Source organism: Pongo pygmaeus, chromosome 12 (genome assembly GCF_028885625.2).
Source record: "Pongo pygmaeus isolate AG05252 chromosome 12, NHGRI_mPonPyg2-v2.0_pri, whole genome shotgun sequence".
NCBI lineage: Eukaryota > Metazoa > Chordata > Mammalia > Primates > Hominidae > Pongo > Pongo pygmaeus.
In genome coordinates this window covers 96,845,984-96,863,549 of record NC_072385.2, presented here as the reverse complement: position 1 = coordinate 96,863,549, position 17,566 = coordinate 96,845,984, and the positions used below count along the sequence as shown (strand labels likewise).

General features: G+C 39.6%; 1 protein-coding gene across 5 annotated transcripts in view; it reads right to left on the bottom strand.

Annotated features, from left to right (window-relative positions):
* The window catches only part of HEATR5B (HEAT repeat containing 5B), a 105,852-nt gene that overhangs the window by 12,328 nt on the left and 75,958 nt on the right, over positions 1–17,566 (bottom strand). For 4 of the 5 annotated variants that reach the window (XM_054473290.2, XM_054473297.2, XM_054473307.2 and 1 more), the window contains 6 exons: positions 15,193–15,430; positions 13,650–13,904; positions 12,226–12,353; positions 10,137–10,281; positions 8,900–9,166; positions 7,176–7,403 (listed from right to left, as the gene is read on the bottom strand). In XM_054473290.2, coding sequence (XP_054329265.1) covers positions 7,176–7,403; positions 8,900–9,166; positions 10,137–10,281; positions 12,226–12,353; positions 13,650–13,904; positions 15,193–15,430 — 1,261 coding nt within the window. Of the gene's footprint in view, positions 1–6,061; positions 6,263–7,175; positions 7,404–8,899; positions 9,167–10,136; positions 10,282–12,225; positions 12,354–13,649; positions 13,905–15,192; positions 15,431–17,566 lie in introns of those variants that run through there. The other variant, XM_054473317.2, reaches the window with a different exon arrangement.

The window sequence follows — 17,566 nt, the reverse complement described above, 5'->3', positions numbered from 1 at the left end:
TGAGGGGGAAAATACTCAGTCCGCTACGTCTTGGGGCTAGAAAGTATGGAAGTGCTCAAGAAATAATGGGGCCACATTGAAGTAACAATAAGGGACCCACTGAATTAAAAAAAAAAATTACGGGCCGGGCGTGGTGGCTCATGCCTGAAATCAATCCCAGCACTTTGGGAGGCCGAGGTGGGGGGATCACCTGAGGTCAGGAGTTCAAAGCCAGCCTGGCCAACATGGCAAAACCCCATCTCTACTAAAAATACAAAAACTAGCCGGGAACGGTGGCGGGCACCTGTAGTCCCAGCTACTTGGGAGGCTGAAGTGGGAGAACTGCATGAACACAGGAGGTAGAGGTGGTGGAGGTTGTGGTGAGCCAAAATCGTGCCACTGCACTCCAGCCCGGGCAACAGAGTGAGACTCAAAAAAAAAAAAAAGAAAGAAAGTTTGATGGGAACAGACAAGTGAGAAAGTCTCAAAGTATTTCCCCACAGGTTACCTATTAATTATAAAATGGAAAAATGGCAACTTCATAGTGGGGAAACATGGCAGACAATTTCTTAAAAAAGTTATTAAAGTTAAGATTCCCAATAATGGGACAAAGCAACATTACAAAGCAATATGTCTTAGTTATATGATGTACTAAGACATAACATTACTTATGCAGTATTCCTGCCAAAATGTATACATTGAATCTAACCTGAGAGGAAAAAAAAATTGGACAATTCTAAACTGAGAAACATTCTACATAATAGACGCCCTGTATTCTTCAACATTAATGTTATGAAAGACAAAGGCTGAGGAACTGCCCCAGATTAAAGGAGACTAAGGCAATATAATGACTTAAAAAAAAGAAAAGGGCTTTATGATGGTTATTATTAGGACAAGTAGTGCCAAATTTGGTAATTCTTCTGTGGTTATGGAAGGGAATGTCCTTGTTCTTAGGATATCCATGAAGTATGTAGGAATAGAGTCATGATGACTTCATATCCTCAGATGGTTCAGCAAAATTAATAATAATATTAACAATAATGATATGTGGATTATAGAGAAAGTAATAAACCATGTGTGGCAAAATGCTGACAACTGGTGAATCTAGGAGAAGGGTATGCTAGAGTTCCTTATGTTATTCTTGCAACGTTTTTTAAAGTTTGAAATTTATTTCAAAGCCAAAGGGCCTAAAAACGAAAAACAATGTTGCAGCAATCAAGAGTGATTCATGAGATCCAAGAGGATTTTTGTACATGCTTGTACATGTTCACATGCATACATATAGTTTTTAAAGTGAAAGATGCCAGATTTTATAACAGGAAATAAGATTTCCATAATGGAAATACTCTATTATAAAACTTTGCTTGTTAAGCAAGGGATATGCTTGCCTCGATATACAAATATATAAATATGCCTGTGGCTTTGATCCCTACTTCATTACTGACTGTGTCTCCTATGAATTCAGTTCCAGACAGAATATCTCAAGCAAGTTAATTCTATTATCAGACCTTTAAGTTCACCTCATATGAATGAACTAGCTTGATAACATATCAAAACTTTGCCTTAATGAACAATCTCAAAAATATTGACTCTAGACCCCCTCAACAAAAATTAAATTAATTATTTTAAAACAAATTCTTATTTATTTATTTTTTGAGACAGAGTGTCGCTCTTTCGTCCAGGCTGGAGTGCAGTGGCGCGATCTCAGCTCACTGCAAGCTCCGCCTCCCGGGTTCACGCCATCCTCCCGCCTCAGCCTCCCGAGTAGCTGGGACTACAGGTGCCTGCCACTACGTCTGGCTAATTTTTTGCATTTTTAGTAGAGACGGGGTTTCACCGTGTTAGCCAGGATGGTCTCGATCTCCTGACCTCGTGATCTGCCCACCTCGGCCTCCCAAAGTGCTGGGATTACAGGCATGAGCCACTGCGCCCAGACACAAATTCTTAACTATTTCTTCTTCTTGTTATTCCTTGTGTGTGTGTGTGTGTGTGTGTGTTTTTTTTTTCTGAGACGGAATCTTGCTCTGTCGCCCAGGCTGGGATGCAGTGGCGTGATCTCAGCTCACTGCAACCTCTGCCTCATGGGTTCAAGCGATTCTTCTGCCTCAGCCTCCTGAGTAGCTGGGATTACAGGCACACACCACCACACCTCGCTAAATTGTTATTTTTAGTAGAGACGGGGTTTCACCATATTGGCCAGGCTGGTCTTGAACTCCTGACCTCGTGATCTGCCCACTTTGGCCCCCTTTGGGATTACAGGTGTGAGCTACCATGGCCAGCCCTTGTTATTCCTATCTATACAAACATATAAATATATAAATATGGCTTTTAATGTTTCTTCAGTTTGTTAAAATCTACCTTAAGAAACAAAATACCAGCTCTTGATAGAGCTAAAATAATTTTAATAACATTAATAAAACTAAAGTTATCCCTTATAATTTTTTAGAAGTCACATATTCACTTGAATGTATTCATTGTTTAAAATAGAAAAAGAGTATAGGAGAGAAAGTAAAACCTGTAACTCTACCACCCAGTAAAGTTTAAATTAAATTACTATGTTTTGGTTTAATTTCTTCGGATCTGGGTTAATTTATATAGTTGGTTATAAACATGATACTTAATAGATATATTGGATATATTATCCAAATGAATATACTATCATGTACTTTATAATTCTTCCCATTTCCAGACATAGTTATCACACATTTTCATTGTTGTAAGATAGATATAATAGGTGATAAATAACCTTGAACATAATTTTTTGATCAGTAAGGCTAAAGAATATGTTTCTGTTTTTTGGAGACAGGGTCTTGCTTTTTTGCCCAGGCTGGAGTGCAGTGGTGCGATCTGGGCTTACTGCAGCCTCTGCCTCCTGGGCTCAAGTGATCCTCCCACCTCAGCCTTCTGAGTAGCTGGCACCACAGACACACGTCACTATGCTCAGCTAAATTACGCATTCTTTTTTTTGAGAGGGAGTCTCACTCTGTCGCCAGGCTGGAGTGCAGTGGCGCGATCTCAGCTCATTACAACCTCCACCTCCCAGGGTCAAGAGATTTTTCTGCCTCAGCCTCCTGAGTAGCTGGGATTATAGGCGCCTGCCACCACGCCCAGCTAATTTTTTCTGTTTTTAGTAGAGAGGGATTTCACCATGTTGGCCAGGTCGGTCTTGAACTCCTGACCTCATGATTTGCCCGCACTGGCCTCTCAAAGTGCAGGGATTACAGGTGTGAGCCAATGCACTCGGCCCTGATTTTTTTTTTATATGCTTGGTGGCCATTTCTATTTTCTTTGATACAGATGTGTGTTCTTTTCTTTCTTTCTTTTTTTTTTTGAAATGGAATCTCACCCAAGCTTGAGGGCAGTGGCGCGATCTCAGCTCACTGAAGCCTCTGCCTCCTGAGTTCAAGCAATCCTCCCACTTTGGCCTCCCAAATAGCTGGAATTACAGGCGCCTGCCACCATGCCTGGCTAATTTTTTTTTTTTTTTTTTGAGACAGAGTTTTGCTCTTGTTGCCCAGGTTGGAGTGCAATGGCATGATTTCGGCTCACCGCAACCTCTGCGTCCCTGGATTCAAGAGATTCTACTGCCTCGGCCTCCCGAGTAGCTGGGATTACAGGCATGTGGCACCATGCCCAGCTAATTTTGTATTTTTAGTAGAGACAGGGTTTCTCCATGTTGGTCAGGCTGGTCTTGAACTCCTGACCTCAGGTGATCCACCCGCCTCAGCCTCCCAAAGTGCTGGGATTACAGGCGTGAGCCACCGTGCCTGGCCTAATTTTTATATTTTTAGTAGAAATGGGGTTTCACCATTGAGGCTGGTCTCGAACTCCTGACCTCAAGTGATCAACCCGCCTTGACCTCCTAAAGTGCTGGGATTCAGGCGTAAGCCACTGTATTTGGCCTCTTTCTTCTTTCACCTATTGGTTAGTAAGTGAATTTTTTCTAAGAACTCTTTGTATGTTAATGATATCAACACAGACATAAATATTATTGTCAGCTTTTCAGCTGTCTTTTTTTCATCTACCATTTAATGTAAGGTGTTTTGATGGGTAGAAGTTAATTTTTTTGTTTGTCTGTTTGTTTTGAGATAGGGTCTCACTCTCTCACCCAGACCGGAGTGCAGTGGCACCATCATGGCTCACTGCAGGCTTGATTTCTGGAACTCAAGTGATCCTTCTGCCTCAGCCTCCCAAATAGCTGGGACCACATGTGTGTACCACCATGCCTAGCTAATTATTTATTTTTTATTTTGTAGAGACAGGGTCTCACTATATTGCCCAGAATGGTCACAAACTCCTCTGCTCAAGCAATCTACCTGTCTCAGCCTCCCAAAGGGCTGGGATTATAGGCGTGAGCCACCACACCCCATCTAATTTCTATATAGACCAAAACAGTAAAATTGTCCTCTGAGACATCTTTCCTTGACTTTAGTTAGTCCTCTGCCACTCTTAACATAAAACATTCACCTATATTTTCTTTGTTTTCCTGTTTAAAACATTTTATTTTATTATTTTATCTGGTATTTGTTTTGATTTATGATATGAGAGCCTAAATGAAATTTATTTCTCAAACAGCTAACTGATACATTCATTACGCTTCATATTGAAGCGTAATGAATGTGCTTTTATCATATATTATATTTTATCATATATTACATTCTCACGTGGATGAATGTCTGTTTCAAAGCAATCTGTTCTGTTACACTGATTCTTGGGCCTACTCCGCAGTTTTAGACAACGTGGAAATGTTTTAATAGGTGAGATGACAAATCTTTCTTTACTATTCTTTGTTTTCAGTTATTTTAATTTTCTTTACAAAAGAAATAAACCTTGAAATAAAAAGTCAATCAGAAGAAAAACACAAAAATGTAAGCATTTCACCAAAAATTAAACATAGACAGGAAAAGTGTTAATGCTTACTAAGAAAATGAGCAAAGCAAATTAAAACCGTAAGACAGTGTATTTTACCAAACATAGCAAAATTAAAAAGTCCAACAATATCAAATACTGGTGAGAATGTGGGAAAATACAGATTATCATGCTCTGCTGCTGACAGCGTAAATTCATGTAGCTATGTTGGAGGTCAATTTGGCAATGTCTGATGACATTGAAATGTACCATCGATTCTACTTCTAGGTGTACATCCTAGAAAATCTCTCACAGCACACGTGCATGAGAAATTTGTATGGATGTTAACTGCAGCAATCTTTCTAACTGGGATAAATTAGAAACAACAAAAATATCATTGACAAGGAAATGAATAATAATTGATGAAAACATATGACAGAAACTATATAGGAGTTAAATAAATGAGAGTTTTATATATTCACATTAATAGATGTAAAAAATGTTATTGTGGAGTCACAGAATGAAATGACATTATTTATGTAAATTTTAAAACAGAAATACTATATATTGCTCATAGTTATCTTACTCTCTATATAACACATATATAAATATATATTTAATATAACTGACACATACTCATATAGAAAACATACTTATTTATATAGATAGATATTTCTAAGAAAAAACATAATATCAGGCCGAGTGTGGTGGCTCACACCCGTAATCCCAGCACTTTGGGAGGCCGAGGCAGGAGGATCATGAGGTCAGGAGTTCAAGACCAGGCTGGCAAACATGGTGAAACCCCGTCTCTACTAAAAATACAAAAATTAGCTGGGCGTGGTGGTGCGTGCCTGTAATCCCAGCTACTCGGGAGGCTGAGGCAGGAGAATTGCTTGAACTGGGACCTGGGAGGCGGAGGTTGTGGTGAGCCAAGATTGCGCCACCGCACTCCAGCCTCGGCAACAGAGCAAGACTCCGTTTCAAAAAACAAAAAAACAAAAACACCCGAAAAAACATAATATCAACATGTAGTTCCATCTGGGGGTACAATGGAGTAGTGACAGGTACTTCAATTTTCTCTCCTGTTTTATTACTTTTATTGTAAAACAACAACTTGAAGAAAACATAAATATATTAACACATGTAAATTCTGGAGAGAGGCCAGGCACGGTGGCTCATGCCTGTAATCCCAGCACTTTGTGAGGCTGAGGCAGGCAGATCACTTGACGTCAGGAGTTCGAGATTAGCCTGGCCAACATGGTGAAACCCCGTCTCTACCAAAAAATACACAAGTTAGCCAGGTGTGGTGGCACACACCTGTAGTCCCAGCTACTTGGGAGACTGAGGCATGAGAATCACTTGAATCTGGGAGGCGATGGTTGCAGTGAGCTGAGATCGTGCCACTGAACTCCAGACTGGGCGACACAGTGAGACCCTGCCTCAAAAAAAAAAAGAAAAATTCTGGAGAGATATATATGTATATATTTAAAACCTCCTGGCCGGGTGCGGTAGCTCACGTCTGTAATCCTAACAACTTTGGGAGGCCAAGGCGGACAGATCATGAGATCAGGAGTTTAAGACCAGCCTGACCAACACGGTGAAACCACGTCTTTATTAAAAATGCAAAAATTAACCAGGCGTGTTGGCGGGCGTCTGTAATCCCAGCTACTCGGGAGGCTGAGGCAGGAGAATCACTTGAACCCGGGAGGCGGAGGTTGCAGTGAGCTGAGATCACACCACTGCACTACAGCCTGGGTGACGGAGCAAGGCTTTGTCTCAAAAAAACAAAACAAACAAAAACCCCAGAAAACAAAAAACCTCCCAGTATATATATATATATATATATTTTGGGACAGAGTTTCAAAAAACTCTGTTTTTTGCCCAGCCTGGAGTGCAGTGGTGTGATCTTGGCTCACCGCAACCTCCACCTCCCGGGTTCAAGCGATTCTCCTGCCTCAGCCTCCCAAGTAGCCGGGATTACAGGCACGTGCCACCATGCCCAGCTAATTCTGTATTTTTAGTAGAGATGGGGTTTCACCGTGCTAATCAGGCTGCTCTCAAACTCCTGACCTCAGGTATCTGCCCACCTCGGCCTCCCAAAATGCTGGGATTACAGGCGTGGGCCACCGCGCCTGGCCCCAACATGTTTATAAGTATTAACACAAGGGCATTTAGAGTCAACAATCCAGAAAAGAGTATTAAAGTTCACATCTGAAAGATATGACTAACATACCTCTCTGAATTGATTCATTGTTATACAGCAGTTTTCTGATAAGCTTATTCAACTAATTCATTACTTAGGGAACACATGTCCTAACTGACTAAAACGTTTAAAACTGATAGGTTACCTGGTTGAGAATATTCCAGGATGCATGCAAGCGTGCTACGAATCAGAGCTGTCCATTGTTTTTGAACGCCAGCCTCAGTTTTGGCCATTGAAAGTGTCACAATACTTTTAATCCCTTGAAGAGCTGCACTGACTGGTGGAGGAACCTGATTATCTGCAGACTTTATTGCTGTGTCCTTCAATATTCTTGCAATTAAGAACAGAATTGTAGGCAGGATTGTCATACATCCTGAAAGAAAAACAAATCAGATTACCTCATAACTATTCAGTTCCCATATTATAGTTGTTTCCATTGCTTGTATTTTTTGCATTTGATTGTGGTTTAATATTGTTTTTTTCCTTGTCTTTATACAAAATTTACTGCATTACTACTACTATAATTCAATGTTTGAAAAAGAAAATAAAGTGTCATATTATTTCAAAGATAGAATTGGTATTTTCTTTCTTTTTCCAGCATAGCCTTGTTTTTATTACTTCTAACACTTCACCTATTTAATATTTCAAGGCCTGTGTAATGAAAATGAAAAAGGAAGACAGAAAAACAGGAAAAAAACACACCAGATACTGTGAGAAGCATCTGAGTAACTTCATGAGTTTTATAGCAATTGTAAGACATGTAATCAATCCTCGGTGTACTAAAGTCAACCTAATCAGACCAGGAAAGTAAAAGGACTACTGGGGCAAGGAAAGAAGAAATGAAATAATCCTAGAATTTGTAACTGAAAATTCTAGGTCATGAAAATTCAACCTCCCACAAAAGGAAAAAATCCCTTCACCACTCTGACCTGCAGCCATTGTAGCCTCTGCTTGCAAAACTCCAAAGATGGAGAATTCATTATTTTCACATATGTAGGGTAACTCTAAGAAGTAGAAAGGTCTTCCGTGTGTTGAGCTGAAATTTATCTCTTTATCTGATACCATTTTTACCTTCTAGATCAGAAATGTCTAATCTTTTGGCTTCCCTGAGCCTCACTGGAAGAAGAATTGTCTTGGGCCACACATAAAATACACTAACACTAACAACAGCCGATGAGCTTAAAAAAAAAAAAAAGTCTCCTCTGACATTCTTCAGAGTTTTTCTTTTTCTTTCTTTTTTTTTTTTTTTTGAGAGTCTTGCTCTGTCGCTGAGGCTGGAGTGCAATGGCGCGATCTCGGCTCACTGCAGCCTCTGCCTCCCAGGTTCAAGTGATTCTCCTGCCTCAGCTTCCTGAGTAGCTGGGATTACAGACATGCGCCACCACACCCAGCTAATATTTTTGCATTTTTAGTAGAGATGGCGTTTCACCATGTTGGTCAGGCTGGTCATGAACTCCTGAGCTCAGGTGATCCACCTGCCTCAGCCTCCCAAAGTGCTGGGATTATAGGCGTGAGCCACCACACCCGGCCTTGAGTTTTTCAGTGTTACTCAAGAGTGGCAACCAGATTGGAAGATAGAGTTTAGTTATTCCACTTTATGTCTATCTGCTGACACTGTCTTTCCTCAACCTGTAGTTCCATGTCTTATTTGAAACACATCTGAAAAGAGCACCTTAGGTTTGTGACTTTTTGAATCTTTAATCTTCATAGGCTCCCAAGGGTAGACAAAACCTTAAAAAAAGACCAGCTTCTTATTTTTCACTTGAGATTTAAGAGGAAACTGAGTTATAACAGTGCTTAAAATCAAAGGCAAGCTCATCTTTGTCTACTGTAATATAATGCATTTCCAAATACTGATCAATACCGTACCAGCGGGTGAACAAAGGGATGGTAAATCAGAGAGTATGGTAACTGTGGCTGCCACCAAACGAGCACTTTCTTCTGATAGTCGAGTTTTAGTGGCTATGTGACTTGGAGAGTCTGACACCTTGGTACTGAGATGTGGCATATGCCGTACTAAAATGAACATCAGCAGCTCCATAGTTGCAAACACAAGAGATTTTCCAGGAATGAGACCACCGCTGTCACCTCCTTCTCCCAATATGGTACAGGCCTCTTTTTCCATATCATCTTCATCTGAGGTAAAAGATCATTTGGTGAAATTTCCAGCCAAAAAAAAGTATGTAAAACAACACAACAAGTATACTTAGGAAATTCTTTCAAAAGAATTTACAAGCAAATGTCAAATAATGTCACACGTCTTTCTCTGTATAATTCTCTGCCTTCCTAGAATTCTGTGCATTGATCTGTCCTTAAAGGTAACAGACAGTTCATTTTTCACTTGGAAAATCTTTATCAGGTATTTTTATTGGGTATATATTTTGTAATAGGAATAACACATGTTAGGTTGAACCAGATGAAATTGACAAAAGGTGAAAAACAGTCGACTCTCAGCAATTTCATTCAGTCCTTTCTAATGAAAATAAAATCAATTTCAAATCTTCTAAATGTATGATTTTTTTTTAAAATTAATAACTTCTGGCCAGGTGCCGTGGCTCAAACGTGTAATCTCAGCACTTTGGGATGCTGAGATGGATGGATCACTTGGGCTCAGGAGTTCGAGACCAGCCTAACATGGCAAAACCCTGTCTCCACCAAAAATACAAAAATTAGCTGGGCATTGTGGAGTGTGTCTGTAAACCCAGGTACTCTGGAGGCTGAGGTGGGAAGATCACCTGATCCTGGGAGTTTGAGGCTGCAGTAAGCCGAGATTGCACCACTGCACTCCAGCCTGGGCTCTTGAGAGTAAGACTGTCCCGCCCGCAAAAAAAAAAAAATAAATAAAAATAAAAATTAGCTGGGCTTGGTGGAGTGTGCCTATAGTCTCAGCTACTCAGAAGGCTAAGGCAGGAAGATCTTGAGCCCAGGAGTTAGAGACTATGCTGAACTATAATCACATCATTGTGCTCCAGCTTGGGTGACAGAATGAGACCCTATCTCTAAAAAATAAAATAAGAACTATAGAATTATGTCCTGGCATTAATATTTTAAAAATTAGAGTATAAAATAAGATTTACTTAAAGTTAGTGTAATTTCTAGTGCTTACTTAGAGTGTTTCTTTTTTCTTGCAAATAATCCTGAGCAGCTCTTACTATCTGTTGTACAACTCCAGTAACCAACAGCTGGACAGATGATGGATTCCAGGTCAATAGGAGGCGGTGCAAAACACTCAGCAACTCAACACCTATCAGCTAATACAAATAAATACAAATACAGTTAATTAATTTCAACCTCAAAGGATAAATTTATATTGTTAAAATCTGAGAAAATACCTATGTAAAAAAAGAAATCAGGTAGCTAAAATGAAAATATAGGACTACTTAACAAATAAGAACATTGTAAAAATCTTGAGAAATGGTCACATTTTACCCCGATGTATTTTCAAGCAACAAACGATTTATTATTTACATATTTAAATGCACTTTATATTCAAAGATGATGATTCTCGTATTGGAAGGAAATAATTGAGCTAAACAGTATTGTAGAGTCCAATGCTGCTAAAATTTATAATTTCTAACCTGAGCTGAATATCCAAGAATTTCTACAACCTCTGCCTACCACAGATTGTAGAAATCTCTGGTGAGTTCCTCTTCTATTCACTTCAGCAACTATTACAAACTTTCGCCACCCACTTTAAGCTTCTTACTCACAATCTTCCACACCAAATCCATCCAATGAACCTAACTGAAATTTCAAACGGGGAAAAGACTCAACTGCAACCAAAGCCACCTTTACCTCTTTCCTTAAGATCATGTGTTCAGCCTCTTATGTGAGGCTTAATCTGAGGTTAATCTTTCCTTATGTGCTCCTATCCTATCCTATTTGACTTCCTAGGGATTCTTCAAGGACTCTCATCATATCTCGTATGTTTTCAACTTCTCTCTCTAGTTAGGCTACTCTTCTCAGTATAACGACAATGCTCAAGTCTTTCTTATCTCATGTCCCCCCTGCACTATTCCCAAAGCCTCCAGATCCTTTTATCTACCCCATGTCCTCCTCTATGTATCTTGCTCCTTCCCTTCCCAGCCTAGATGCTTCCACTTCCTTTACTCTCTTATTCACTCCTCGATCTTCTACTATCTGGCTACTGGTCACCTCAAACAATCCTCTGCGGAAGGTCACCAATAGCCTCCTCTAGATTCATTTCTGTGCTTATTTACTCGATTCTTTCTTTTGAGACTCTGTCTACCCTTCTTGAAACTCCTCCCTTGTCTTTGATAACTCTGTTCTCTTTTGGTTCTCCTCCAACTTCTCTAGTAGTTTCCACTGTTGATTTATTTCCTTCTTCTCAATTTTTAAATGCTATTTATCCTCAAGCTTCCAATCTTGGTCCTCTTTCTTCTTCCTTTATTCAGCCTTCCTAGGCTAGTGTTCTCATTTCTCTGGAATTATGAAAAAAGCCTCAGAACTGGCCTCCCTGTGTCCCTTCCCATCTCTTACAAACCAACCTACCTCTACGGGCTGACAGAATAATCCTTCTGATATATAAAGTTAGTTACATCATTCCTCTACTTAAACATTTTTAATGATTCCCTATCACTTTCAGGATAGGGTTCAAACTCTTTTACGTGTCATCAAGAAACCTTCATGATTTGGTCTTCACCTTGTTGTCCAGCCTCATCTAACAACCTCATGTTCCATTCATATCAGCCATAGTAAATGGCTATGCCCTTGAACTTGCCGTGTTCTCTCATGCCTCCTAGTGTTTGTATTTGCTATTCTTTCTGAGAGGAAAACCTGTCCCGCATGTGTTGCCTCACTAATTCCTCTTGAAAATTTGATTCAACCATTGCCCACTCTGAGAAACCATCCTTCGCTTTCCTATCACAACATCGGGCTCCTCCTCTCTATTCTAATTGCACCTTCACATGCACTAAAATAGCACTTACCACACTGTACTTATCTCCTAATTCAGGCACAGTGAAACTGCTTTCACTATCTATAACCTCAAACCATGTTTGGGGCAGACCAGGCACAGAGTAAAAGTAACTGGGTGAATAAATACAGGGAGTCAGTGTATTCATATCATGTTAAAATAGGATCCAATACAGAAAAAAAATCCATCCTTTTTTCCATTGTAAAGCAATACTCAAAAAAAAAACCACACAAGTATCTATCATAGCAATACACTGTACCTGATCTTCTGCAATATGGACTCGAGCATAAGGGGAGTCTAGCAAGGTATGTAAGGCCTGCAGGCATGCTGTAACGTGTTCAATGGGCTCCTCAGGTCTAGGGGAACAAAGAAACTGTATACTCACACCTGAAATGCACAAAATAAAAACATGTTTTTTCACTTATAAAACACTTTCCATTATTTGATCCCATATTTCTTCTCTATTTATGTTTTTACAGATTACCTTAACGTGTATTTATTAATAAGTAGAGTTCAAAATGGTTTCCAAGTTAAACAGCCAAACTCAACACAAGGTTGTAGTTTTGCAATTAGGTTAATATTCAAATTAGCTACGTGTGAAAGAAGGAATTCCCATGCCATCAGGTTGATTATGAAGATATTAAGTTTTTATTTCTAGGACTTTTAAAATAATACATTAAGAAAATAAATTTACAAACATTATAAAATTGCTTTTCATTAAATGGTAGCCAAATAATTTTTCATGCATACAAAGTTTTTAAATGGCAAGTTATAGAGGCACAATGGGTATCATAGTAAACAACTGCTTTTAATTTACATAAGGATAGTCATTGTTTTGGAAGTTTTTCACATTTTCACTTACCAGATCTACTGATGAATCCAATAATTACACCTTATTGTGTTCCTTTTCACTCCCAGAAAACATAAGATCACTAAAAGCTTCATTACAATGTATAAATTCTTAAATGTTAAAAAAGCATCTATAGCCGGGCGCAGTGGCTCACACCTGTAATCCCAGCACTTTGGGAAGCCGAGGTGGGTGCATCACCTGAGGTCAGGAGTTCCAGACCAGCCTGACCAACATGGAGAAAACCCCACCTCTACTAAAAATACAAAATTACCCGGGCGTGGTGGCGCATGCCCATAATCCCAGCTACTTGGGAAGCTGAGGCAGGAGAATCGCTTGAACCCAGGAGGCGGAGGTTGCGGTGAGCCGAGATCATGCCACTGCACTCCAGCCTGGGCAACAAGAGTGAAACCCTGTCTCAAACAAAACACAAAAAACAAGAATTTTTAATAAAAACAAGCATTTATAAAGCAATTTTACATTAGGATTCACTGAAATCTGCTTAAACATTTTTTTCTTAATGGTATAATTGGTTAAGTGCCAAGTAAAAAGAAAACCTGTTGTTGAATAAAAAACATATTAAGTTTTTTTTACTGAAAATTGTTCGATATTGCTCTGTGAATGAGCATGACAGTTAAGTAGTTTCAGTAGTTTTTAATAATTTAATTTCTAGGTTAAAAATTCAATTAACAATTTATAAGGTGAGGTGAAAAATCCTTTCACTTTTCCTTCTCTGAACTGTGCTATACTGTACAAAATCTTTCCACAGCTTTAAAATGAAAGATACGAATTTTCAGAAGTGATAATCTTGAAATATATTAATATGACAGACCTACCTAAAATCAGATGCATTCTGTCTTTGTTAATTTCTGGCAAAGATTTAGCACTACCCACTGCTCCTGATGCCTGGTTTAAATTGACAGATGTAGAACGTTTTTGTAAACCAGATATTGCTGCTGCTTCTGTAGACTCTGAGCACGTAAATCCTGTGCTATTTAACCAAAGTGCCACCGCATGGAGAATTGGGGCCCAGGAATTCCGATAGTGAAGTCTAGCTGTATCAATAGTTTCAGGGGTATAAAATGCTCCACCTGTAAAGCAATCAAATCAATTAAAAACCTTTTTTTTTTTTGAAACGAAATCTTGCTCTGTTGCCCAGGCTGGAGTGCAATGGTGCGATCTTGGCTCACTGCAACCTCCTCCTGCTGGGTTCAAGCAATTCTCCTGCCTCAGCCTCCTCAGAAGCTGGGACTACAGGCGTGCGCCACAACGCCCAGCTAATTTTTTGTATTTTTAGTAGAGATGGAGTTTCACCATGCTGGCCAGGCTGGTCTCAAACTCTCGATCCACCCGCCTCGGCCTCCCGAAGTGCTGGGATTACAGGCGTGTCCCACCGTGCCCGACCAAAACATTACTATTATACGTGTTCGCTCATTTATGAACCACTAACAAAAATACCTGTTACATACAAAAGAGAAATCTAGCCAAAGGGCTTCTCCTCTTTATAAAGCCACCAAAAGTAACCCCTTTTCTGTAGCTGGTGAACTGGAATATCTGTCTCTTCCTCACTGATGCTAGTTTTCCAGCCTTTTCTCTGCTACTGCTGATGTCACTAAGTATTCTTACCTTTTCTTACCCTGTTGTCACAGAATTTACCTCTTCATTGTTGCCAGTGGCTCCTAAAACCCTATCATCTTCTCTTTCTATCATAACCAGGCAACTCTGTTTCTTCCCTCTGTTTCTTTCTTCTTCTGCTATTCCTCTCCACCTCCTGTTGTTTCCACTACTAACACTGAGGACTTCCTCATCACTCCTTGCTGTTATGACGGATTAAGGAAGGAAAAAAGGGGGCAGGGGGAACTCCATTATTCTTATCATTAACATATAGGAAGGAGAATGGGTTCTTCGAGTAGGAACTAATAACACACTTTCTAAACAGAAAAAAATGTTGATGATTTCTACACTGATTTCGATAAGAAAACTAAAGTACAATTTGCAAAGCACTTGAGGAACATAATTTATTGGCACACTAGGAATCTGAAATAGAATATGAAAATACACACATTGAACAGTACAGCAATATACATCTATGGTTATGCATAATGACTTGTTATCCATAGCTATTTGGAATATCCTAGCTCATACAGCTATTATTGTAACAGTGCTTGCTAATATGTTTGCTTCAGCCAACAAAAAAGCTCATCTTCCATCTACAAATTCAATATAGAGTACATATTCTAACTGAGACAACATCAAACTTAAGCCACAGAAATTTAAACTGTTACTATAGTAACTGTTGTTGCCAGTCTATACCATCTCTATTTTGTTTAACTACTACTTTGAACTCCATAAAAGTAAAACTCAGAATGTAATACTCACCATCTGGAGGAAGCTGACTAGAAAATTCAGCTGGTAAAGTCAAGAGTGCATAATCTTTTAATGCTGCTAACCACAGGCGACTGAGTGTTGGTAGTTCAGGTTGTACCAGTGTTATTAAACTATCTGGTGGCAGTTCATCGATGGTACCATAGTCATCATCATCATCGTCAGTATTTTTAATTGCTCTTTTTGGTTTTGACTCTGCTTCCTTTTTAATATTCATAGCAACCACATACACCTAATATGATATTTAGGAGGGCAAAATAGTAAGGCATAAGATAAAAAAAACAAGACATTTTAAGTTATTATAAAAATACAGCTAAATCATCAAAGATAACTGGGTATAGATATTAGAAAGTATACACTTTGGCCGGGTGCGGTGGCTCACGCCTGTAATCCCAGGACTTTGGGAGGCCAAGGCGGGTGGATCATGAGGTCAAGAGATCAAGACCATCCTGGCCAACATAGGGAAACCCTGTCTCTACGAAAAATACAAAAATTAGCTGGGCATGGTGGCAGGAGCCTGTAGTCCTAGCTACTCCAGAGGCTGAGGCAGGGGAATCGCTTGAACCAGGAAGGCGGAGGTTGCGGTGAGCCGAGATCGCATCACTGCACTCCAGCCTGGCGACAAAGTGAGACTCTGTCTCAAAAAAAAAAAAAAAGAAAGTATATACTTTGATCGGGTGCAGTGGCTCATGCCTATAATCCCAGCACTTTGAGAGGCTGAGAATCACTTGAAGCCAGGAGGTCAAGACCAGCCTGGGTAATATAGCAAGACCCTATCTCTACAAAAAATAACAAAAATACTAGCCAGGCATGGTGGCACGTGCCTGTAGTCCCAGCTACTTGGGAGGCTGAGGCAGAAGGATCGCTTGAGCCCAGGAGTTCAAGGTTCCAGTGAGCTATGATCGTGCCGCTGCATTCTAGCCTGGGCACCAGATTTGAGATCCTGTCTCAAAAAAAGAAAAAAAAATGTATATTCAACTCCACGATTTCCTGATAAACACAAAAGTGTAATTCCATTTGCTTTGGAGACATTTTTCTAAAAAAATTGATCTGACTTCTGACTATTCCTCTGATGGCATGTTCCTTGAGTAGGCTTCTCAGAGTTTTTTCTGGCTTCCCTCATTCTACTTTGCAAAGCACCCCCCGCCCCCACTTTTTTTATGCCACAGGGTATAACTCTGTTTCTGCCTCCACCTTCCTAGACTTATTAGACAACCAGGAATTCAAAGTAAGCAGCTGAGAGGCGAAAAGAGATATCAGAAGGGATTTCCATAAATATCCTTCTAAACTCCTTCTTACACAGACCTTAAATGATATTTTGCAATCTAGCATTTACAACAGATAGCCTGGCTAATATAATCTGCTAGTCACATACATTATCTGTATCCTTTCTCTCTAGTTTGTGAGCCAAAAAGACATAAAAGCAACTTTCCTAAAATATAATTTCAAAGATTCTTCTTTGTTGAATCATATTTAATTTCCTTTGTTTTGTAATACATTTAGGCTTTGGCTACTGGCACATACAAAGCTGAATAACGTATTAATGAGAAAACAAAAAACAAAGGAATGACAGCAAGCAAGAAAATAACTGCACTAGATAAAAATCTTGAGAAAACTGTCTTCCCTCCACAGTGTTACGTCCATTGTACCTAATGAGAAAGCCGAAGTACGGTATCTGTATAGGTACACTACGAGCTTCCTGATGAGAAGCACTGTGTCTTACCCCTATTCCTACACCAAGCAGACTTACAGCACAGAGAAAATATACAGCAATTGACTAAATTCTAAAATAGGGACTTTGGATCTCAAGTTATAAATATATTACAGTCATATCTTCTAGTGATTACATGCTTGTTTCCCCCCTAAATTTGTTATTACACTTTTTTTGAGATGCAGTCTTGATCTGTAACCCAGGCTGGAGTGCAGTGGTGCGATCGCAGCTCACTGCAATCTCCACCTCCCAGGTTCAAGTGATTCTCCTGTCTCAGGGTCCAGGGTAGCTGGGATTACAGGCACACACTAGCACGCCTGACTAATTTTTGTATTTTTAGTACAGACAGGGTTTCACCACGTTGGCCAGGCTGGTCTCAAACTGACCTCGGGTGATCCATCTTTCTCAGCCTCCCCAAGTGCCCGGCCACTAACATTTTTAAGAAAATGTCCCAATAAGCACTCTTAAGTATATCCAGCCATTCATTCATCAAATCCTTACTAGAATTTGTTATTGTTCTAGGGCTGGAAACAAAAAAAATTACAAATTGCCTTGAATTTGTTATTGTTCTAGGGCTGGAAACAAACAAAAAAAAAAACAAATAATACATAGTTTTTGCTTTCCATGAATTCACAGGCTAATATTATAATGAGAGGG